The sequence below is a fragment of the Phaethon lepturus genome, unplaced genomic scaffold, assembly GCF_000687285.1.
Source record: "Phaethon lepturus isolate BGI_N335 unplaced genomic scaffold, ASM68728v1 scaffold8418, whole genome shotgun sequence".
NCBI lineage: Eukaryota > Metazoa > Chordata > Aves > Phaethontiformes > Phaethontidae > Phaethon > Phaethon lepturus.
The window spans coordinates 11,161-20,386 of NW_010556933.1; the positions used below are offsets into that span (position 1 = coordinate 11,161).

Sequence of the window (9,226 nt, forward strand, 5' to 3'; positions counted from 1 at the left end):
GAGACAAAACCATGTCTTCAAGGATCTCTTCAGAGCTGTAACGATCTGAAGCCCGACCATGATAAAAGGTCCATCTTTTATGTGTTTGCGTAGGTGACTTGAATGTCTGGGGACATTCAGGCTTCAAGTAGGCTTAGGAAATCAATGGGAGTTCAGCACCTAACTTATTTAAAGTCTCTAGAAAATCCCAGGGGAAGCTCAGCCACAAAGCACGACTCTTTGAGAGCAGTAATTATCCCAGAGCAACACACTTTTATTTCAGACAACAATGCCACCATGGGGAGTTTTTCCTAACCCATCATAGTCCACATGCAAAGATGTAAGTGATACTGGCTAGGACACCCAGGGACATCACTCCATAGCTGCTTTGCTTGCTGCTGACTCCATTCACATTGCATAATGGTTTCTCACAGCAAGAAACCCTCTGATAGGTTTGGTTTTGTTGCTGACTTGTTGCTGGACAGGTTGGAGAACACATCTTAGAGATGACATATTTAGGCTTGTTGGGCTCTAATGCAGAAGAGAGGGGGGAAAAAAAGAAAGAGTAGAATATAAGAATCATTGTTAAAATGTTTCCATGGTTAAATCTGCATTGGTGAATAAAAGGCGGACAGGGACTAGTCCCCAAGTCTGGCCATGTCCCACACTGCTGCAACATGATGCTGGTCTTCTCTGGGCTCCATGTTTTGTCTGTCCCTAAGGTGGAATTAACACGTGTGGGTGGCTTTCGGTTCAAGCTGCCTGAAGAAATGCTCAGGCTGGATCGCTGCCTGCTGGGATGGTTTTCCTACAGGAAACCGGGGGAAATGTATTGAATGACCTGAGATTTGGTCTGAGAGGACATGGAGGTGCTTGAGGGTGCAGAGCCCCAAGGATAGACCTGAAGGCTTGTGCATGGCAGAGGGAGTCAGCCGTAGTACAGTTTTGCCCAAACGTTTTTGAAAACAGCTCTGGGAGTGAGTAATGCCATAGGAAGAGCTAGCTGGAGCGGTCAGCACAAAGCTGGGGGGAGCTAGCCATGAAGCGGTGCAGACAGCCCCAGGCTTGAGTTCTCTCTCTGGTGCTGCTAGATACGTATCTTCAGCATTTCCCCAGCTCCTGGTAACAATATCAAGTATATATCGACATTGCAGTGACTGCAATAGGGAGCAACAAGGTCAGTGTTTCATAACAGTTGGCGACTGGGGCCTATTGTTTCCATACGTGACCGTGACTGGGACGAAAGCCCATTCCTGGGACGGCTCTTCTACAGCACAAACAAGGTGTTGTTCAGAAACGTACTTGTTCCAACGTTGTTACGGACAGTCACACAGTATTTGTCGTCTTTTGCGCACATGGAAATGGTCAAACAGTTCTTGTTGGACTCCTGTTCTTGGCACACGTAGCACATAAATGGGTAAGCTAGGGGCAAAAAAACAAAAGAAAAAGCACATTACATGGTTTAGGAACCACCATACCTACAATCCAGATATCTCCATTTTCCCAGTTATAGCCTGTTGAATGCTTGTGTGTGAATGACCAGTGACTTTCTTTATCCCTTGACCTGTGGCAGCAATGTTAAATCCCTCTCTGTCTCATATGTCTCAGACTGTGAAGTGTTATCGATCTGTTTGCAACCTCTGGCAGCAGTAGATGTGAGTGGAATTCAAGGATTTGGGGTCTTTTATGATGGAGATTATTGCCGAGCAATAGCTTCTCTGTCCTGAGAGCTCTGCCACGTGAATTGCTAATTACTGCTCAGTTGCTCCTCCTTTGGAAGCCTAGGCAGGGCTTTCAAGGGAGAACCTGAGGATGCCTGGAGCATTTCAAGGAGATGGACAATGCCCAGTGTCCTACTTCTCTTTCATCTGGCTTGGAGACTGCCATCACGTATCCTTCCTTGTGGTCAAATGCCACTAACTGAACTGGCCTAACCTCAGTCCTAGGAAGTCTAGTGAAAGTAGTCAGATGCTCTGTTGAACTTCTGCATACTACTGTAAGACAGAAAATAAATGGGAAGTCTGAACCAAAAGTACAGTTTAATTGGTAAACGCAGATCTGGTGGGTTAACTCATACATCTGCAATACAGATATAGAAGGGGACTGGCAGGAAAGTCAGGCAGTGATGAGTTGTCTTTCCTGTCAAGAACGTACAAACTTGCCCTCAAATCCAGAAGGTGGTAGGACAGACCTCTGGAAAGCCTCTGTAAAGTAATGATAAAAAGGAAGAAGAGCAAAAACACAGTCTAGATGAGAAACCACACTGAAATGTCTGCAGAACATTCTCCAGCTAGGCAGATTAATTGATTTATAGGTTTTATGGTGGTGGTTGGGTTCTGAGCTTGCAAAATCACCCAGAGCAACGTATGTGGTTTTGTGTGTAGGAGAGGGGATGAATTACTTTAAAAACACAGGCATTTTTGGAAAGGGAAGGAAACACAGGGCAGACCTGGTAAGTCTGGGGACAGTCTGTCAGTATGGAAAGGGCAGAAGGCAAGTAGAGGACACATTCCTGTGAGTGCAGTTTTGCCCGATAAGAACTTGGCAGTAAGAAAGTGGAAGGGCAAGGAAGGTCAGAGAGACCATTAACTGAGAAGTTCATGATGAAGGGAAGGGAAAGAAAGGGATGGGAAAGGAAGGAAAAAGTTATCAACTGTTGATGCTGAGAGGGCCATAACACTGTGTAGCTTTTTTGCTTCATTCATCACTAACAAAGTTGAATCTTCATGTGCAGAGTAGAGTAGATACAATAAGTATCAATGAGTGCAGTTTTGCCCGATAAGAACTTGGCAGTAAGAAAGTGGAAGGGCAAGGAAGGTCAGAGAGACCATTAACTGAGAAGTTCATGATGAAGGGAAGGGAAAGAAAGGGATGGGAAAGGAAGGAAAAAGTTATCAACTGTTGATGCTGAGAGGGCCATAACACTGTGTAGCTTTTTTGCTTCATTCATCACTAACAAAGTTGAATCTTCATGTGCAGAGTAGAGTAGATACAATAAGGTTTTACCAAAATTTTTGGCACAATCTTGAATGACGTTGTTACGAGCAAGGCCAGGAAACACAAGCTAGTGAAAGTGCAACAAAATGGGTGCAAAGCCAGACATGAAAACGCACTTACAGGGTAGTTCTCAATGGTAATTGGTCAAACCAATGGGAGGAATGCAACTTGTAAGGTTCTCCAGAGCTCTGCTGTGGGCTCAGGTCTATATACAGTGTCATCACTAGTGGCGGTAGGGATGGGACAGAGGATGCACATCACATTTTCAGATGATGCCAAGGACAAAATAGCTGAAAACATAATATAAGCAGAGTACTAAGTAATTTTGGCAGATGGATGTAATAAATGAATGAAAAAAAAGAATGGATGCGATTCAATAAAGAGCAATATAGTACCCAAAGATAAAAATTAGCCATTTAAATGTAGGGTGAGGAACAACTGGTTGAGTTACAATTAAAGACTGCAGCGTAAATAACAGGAGTCAACCATGTCACACAACAGTGATGAAAACAAGCGTCACCCAAAGGAACACAGGCAGCAATGTCATGTGCAAGATATGCAAAGTGGCCTTTCCATTCTGGCAAGGCCTCAGCTTGGAACACCAATGGCCAAATCTGTGCGCAGCACTTCAAAAAATATGTGAAGCATTTGGAGAGAGACCAGAGGAGAGGGAGGAGAAATGGTCAGAGTATTTTGAAAATATGACCTCGTAGAAAGGTTGGAAGCATTTAGTTTGTTTGTTAAAAATGAGAAAATGCTGAGGAAAGTAACCGTCTTCGAGCAAGAAAAAAAAAGCTGCGAAGAAGAAAGTAATAGGCTGTTCCACACATCCTATGGTGAGAACACAGGAGAACTGTACAAAAATAGATGTTAAGAGATATTAAGACAAACTTTCTAAAACGATGAGAGTCTGAGCAATTCCAGGCTGTGGAATCTTCTTTATTGAAAACTTTCAAGGACACATTAGACAAACATCTGCCTGGTTTGGTCCAGCACTGGAGCAGGGAAAAGGATCATGACCTTTTAAGATTTCTTCTGGACATATTTCTATAACGGTGAGTTCATGGAAGAAAATGACCCTCTTTAGTGAGCTGTGAGATCAACAGTTTTGATCAAAAGTTGCTTATTAGGGCCATTCTCTTCAATGGGACCCCAGATAAATGAGAAGGATCAAATAACGGTTGTCTCCAAGATTTTCTTTGTGCCTGTATTAGGCCAGAAAGCTATGATCTCTTACTCTTGAATGTGAAAGCCTTGGTATTCAAATTATTAGCTTTCTCCAATCTAGACTGGGCTACAGAAAGGTGCTGTATAAGCTTGAGGCCATTTGAAGGCTGATGGCAATATAGAACAGCACCATGAATGTGTGCTACCAGCCTTGGATCTCTGTTAGCTCTCTCTTAGCTTTCTGCTTCATTCTGGGTAACACTGAGGACGTTGCCTTTGATAATCACCCTTCTCTGTCCACGTCGTGCCACTGCATTCAAGAATTATGGGCACAAAATCCTTTCTTCTCCCACCCCAACACTGGCCAAAGCTTCTGATCTTCTAGGCATGTTGCAGTATCATCTGTCCAAACAAGGTAGGAGTAGGGGGTTGATACATCAGAGAGCAAGAATTAATTAGATGTCTCTTTCTCAACCCCTGCTAGATACGTATCATGGTTTCTGGGAAACTATCAGGCGTGGGGGAAACACTGGCAATCTGGTCATTATTTCTGTGTGCAAGTAGAGATGTAGCAACACATGTGTATCAGTCCCAGAAGAAGGACATACATTCAGAGCACCTCAGACTTCTCTTTGGGAGAAGGATGCCTTTAATGTGATGTATGCACAGAAAAGCACTTTCGCCTCTGCCTCTGATTTAATCTACAAAAATTCTCACTGATGATTTTCCTAGGGAGCAAGACACACGGCAAACCACATGGCTCGCTACAATGGAGGAAACAGCAGTACAGGAAAGTCTGTAAAACACTTAAAAAATGATATGGATAAAAAAATATGGTTTGTTATGCTCTCTGGCACTTCCAACTTGCATCTTTTGGGAAGATCCCATAGACCACTGCATGGATATAACCTGGCATCCAGCAGCATACAATTAGAGCTCTATCACTCAGTACTGCCAGCTGGAAGGAAGAATTAGTTTATCAGGATCTTATTTCTGCAGCAAATCATTAATCAAGGTGCAAAAGGAAGTTGGTGATAGCACGGCTGCAACACTGCAATACTGCAAAGTTGGTGACAGCCCTCTCAATTTTTGCCACATGAGAAATTTTCACCATCTTCTCTGTAAGACTTATCTTAACTAGTAGCAGCATTAGAGGCTCACCTTGCTCCACACACAGGACAGCAGCCAACAAGGTGACAAGAGTAGTCTTCATCTCCACCAGATCCTCTCAGCCAGACTGGGAAGACGTTTGGAGGGCAGGTTATATACCTTTTGAACGGCAGCAGTTTTACAGGTTCTAGATGGCTCGCGGGTGGACATGAAATCAACCCAAGGGTGTGTAATGTGCATGTGGGTGTTCTCCATGCTGGAGCCCATGGCACAGGCTGGCACCTTGGGGAAAATTCCTCTTAGCAACACATTTCTTGCTCTTCCGGTCGTATGAGTGATGGGAAATGAGGATCTGCTCTCTTCTCCGAGATTTTTCCTTTCCTTCCTCCCAGCAGAAGCAGCAGCAGCACTGATGAAATAGTGGAGCCTGGAGGCACGGGGAGATAGTCCTAGCTGTGCATTTTTCTAATCCTTTTGGATAGTCAGCAAATGATGTACCAGGGTGCAGACGGTTCATTCTCTTTAATTATTCCACAATACCAGAAGATCAGACTCTCAACTGGCCTCCGATAGTTTACCTGCAATAAAATCAGTGTATTTTACACTAAATGAAATTAGCTAATGGTTAGTTAAGCAGAAGATCTTCCTCAAATTTTCATGTCAGTCTTAATTTCTTATCAGTTTTCCATTACCTGTAGTTAATCTCTCTGCTTGCTCCTATCTCGGTTGTAATTCTCAAATACTTTATACACTTTTTATTTAATGAAGTTTTTCTTATTTTTCAGGGATCATTTAGAGGGTCTGCTTTTCTCCACGCCCAACAGTTTCTGGAAATGAGACCTCCATTTATGATACCACAATCTGGCATCCTGGAATTGCTGCTCCGCTTTGAAAAAGCCATCTCTCAAACTGTCTCTTTTTCAGTCTCTCCTCTTAAATCAATCCCTTTTCTTCTATTCCTCTCTGTTGTTCTTCTCTGAATTTCTTAAAATCTGTTTCTGACGTTCCGGGAAAGAGACCCTAATACAAAATGCATCTTGTAAGAGCTCAAGCTACCATCTCAACGGAGCTTCTTCCAAAGTGAGATTAGTCCTGAGCAGCAGGTAGCAGAATGTGTAAAATAAAAATTGCCAAACACCCCTTTTGCTGGCAATTATGGAATAACTTAACCGGCAGTTCCCTGGAAGTAGCCATCAGTAGGGTATTTTTGTCTAACATGAATCATTCCAGCATTGGATGATTTCCTTATCCATGTGAGTTTCTGATACTTTTCAGGGTCTCTTAAACTGCTCCTAGAATGACATCATCAGGTGGTGAATTCCAGAGTTATTCAAGCCTGATGACAAACCAGACATCCTCACTCTTGTTTCTGGAGGTTTGTGAGGTCAGCAGGGGTCATGCTGGTGGTGATAAAATCAAGACTTCTGCTTTGCAGAGGGCAATTCAGTTTACTGCCCAAGTGTGTTATAAACAGGTTGCTCTTCATAATTATTGGGTGTGTCTTCTTTCTGGTATTTTGCAATGAGGGTAAAAGGAAGCAAACATTTTTTCCTTTTTTTGGTCTTATTAATTATCCCGTAGACTTCTGTTCTGTATATTCCTTTTCCCTTCCTCCATTAATGAGAGAGTGCTATAATTATTGCCATACCCGCCCCCTCATGTTGACTTTGCCAGCATCCATTTGTTTCTACATGAACCTTCATGCAATAGGATCTTGGCTTAGCCCTTTCCTCAGGCCTCCTCAAGTTAGCTTTGAGAGCGGTGAGGCTAAGACATCCCCAGCACTGCCAACAAACATGTATTACGGAGAGAAATTTGAGTAAGAAACAAGGTCTTCTATGTCAAACAGTTATCTGGGAGCTGTGCCCAGGCCATTAATGTCTTCCATAGTACCTAGGTGTACTGCGGTGCTGGAGCACACCCTCTTCTCAGCATATGAAGAGTGGTAATTTTGCAGTACAATGACTGGGTCGCAACGATTCCTTCTTTCTCAAGAGGTCAGATTACAAAATGCAATGCAGTCAGAGGCAACACTTAAGCAGCCAGCATGGGGATGGTGTCTCCTGCTGCTCAGCATCACAGCCTTCAGCATGGAGGAGGCCTGAAGCAGGCCAGCCAGCGACACCAAGTGAGAAGTAAGATCGAGGAAGACTGCAAAAAATGCAAGAGAGGTGAGTCACCACTGTAGAGTAATCTCATCGCTACCCGTTCAGGAAAATGAAATGGACTTCAAAATGGAGCTGGGAGATGGCTATATGACAAGAGAGCAGCAGTTAATTTTGAAAAAGGGATGCTTTTGTCACTTTCCATGGCTTCCACGGAAGAAGATTTTTAGACCCGGTGAAGACCTTGCTTTGATCTTTTGCATCCATCTTGTCTCTTGCTTTGTCATTGATTCACTGGGTGTTGATCAGATCTGGGCAAATAAGCAGAGAGAAAGGGAAGGAATTTCATGTTGTGAGGGAAAAGACAGCCAAATTATTTCAGGAGAGCAGAAGGCAGCATAGGTCCTTCAGAATCAGTGGTGACAGAGCCCCGAGCGAGGGAAAAGAAGGGCTTAAGTTAAACCATCTCCTCCAGGTGCCTAATTTAGGCAGGGCGAGGCCCCCTTGGATGATTCATGTCCTGGCACAATGACTCAGAGCACTCAAAACCGAACTCTTAGATAATCCACGCAGAGAGCCAGCTACCGCCCAAGAGCAATCCCAACCATTCGAGACACTCGTCTTCTTCCTGAGAGCCCTCCAGGCATCCCAGATGTCTCTGCAGGGCAGCTCGCCACTCTCATCCGAGGAGTATGCAACCATGGGAGCCAACAAATAAGAAGCTCTGGGTGGAGGGATGTAGAATTAGGCAGCAGCATCTGTGTGGGAGATGTCACATCAGGATTTCTCAGGGAGGCTGGCAGAGAGGAGTCTCCTCTTACACAACACCCGTTGCCAAGGGAGTGCTCACTAAGGGAGCTTTCATGGTTTTAGGACCTCCCATGCCTCAGGGCAATTGCTGGTCCCACTTCCAGATATCGACCCTTTTACGTAATTTGAGATGTGGGTCAATCTTTGGCCCACAGGCATGGGTTGTGTTGCTGGACAGGAGGGAATGCAAAACCTATGGGGTCAGCTAGAAACCAGGTGAGAGGGAAGCAGGCTGGGGTCCATGCATGGAGCTTCTCCCTTAGGATTAGGACTGCCAGCTTCCAAGTGCTGTTCATAACTTCTCCATGCAACAGCCATAAGCAGACCATGAACCCCCGCCATGGCAGAAGCAGGCTCTACCATGTGCCTTCGCCCTCCTTGCCCACACTTTTTTATACCTTTCTTCACATGCCGGGTTCCCTCTCAACCCAAAATGGAGGCACCTGCCAAGTTCAGGTAGCAGAAGACATGACCTTATTTCAAACCTGGATGCCAACAGTAGGTCTGTATTCACAAGCTTAGCAGGACAAGACATATGGCAGTACCAGCCCCAGCTTGGCCTATGCCAACCAGCATTGTCCTTAAGAGATCCTAAATCTGTGGACAGCGAAGGCTGGAAACTACTTCAAATAGTTCAGTTATTACCACCTCATCATCTGGGTGTGGGACAGACTATAGCCATCCAAGGCCACAGAACAGTTCTTGGTTTTTTTAAGATGTTCAGAGGTGTGTGCCACTTGAATATCTCTAAATCTGGCAGGAGGGGAAGAAAGGTGAAGGGAGTAGTTTGGACAGAAGACTGGAGTCAGCTCAGCAGGGGGTTGGCAGCACAATAGAAACCATAAGGACAACCAAGAGTCTCATGGCTAAAGGCAGAGTATCCTTGGCCAACCTTGCATTTGTACTGCGGAGAAAAAAAAAGAGATGAGGTTCTAGCAAGAAAATAGAGGCTGGAGGCAAAACGCAGACTGAGACTGGGTGAAGAAGCTAAGGAGGACGGCTGGAAGAGAAAACAGCCAGGGAGTGTATAGCTGCGGGTCGGATATGGATGGCAGGAA

At 44.6% G+C, this 9,226-nt stretch overlaps 1 protein-coding gene across 1 annotated transcript; it reads right to left on the bottom strand.

Moving 5' to 3' along the window:
• Positions 1-298: 298 nt before the first annotated feature.
• LOC104625073 (lymphocyte antigen 6E-like) lies at positions 299-5,356 on the bottom strand. The gene is made up of 3 exons (XM_010292609.1): positions 5,305-5,356; positions 1,282-1,401; positions 299-510 (listed from the first exon to the last, which is right to left on the bottom strand). The coding sequence occupies exons 1-3, from the start codon at positions 5,354-5,356 to the stop codon at positions 299-301; spliced, it is 384 nt and encodes a 127-aa protein (XP_010290911.1).
• Positions 5,357-9,226: the final 3,870 nt, after the last annotated feature.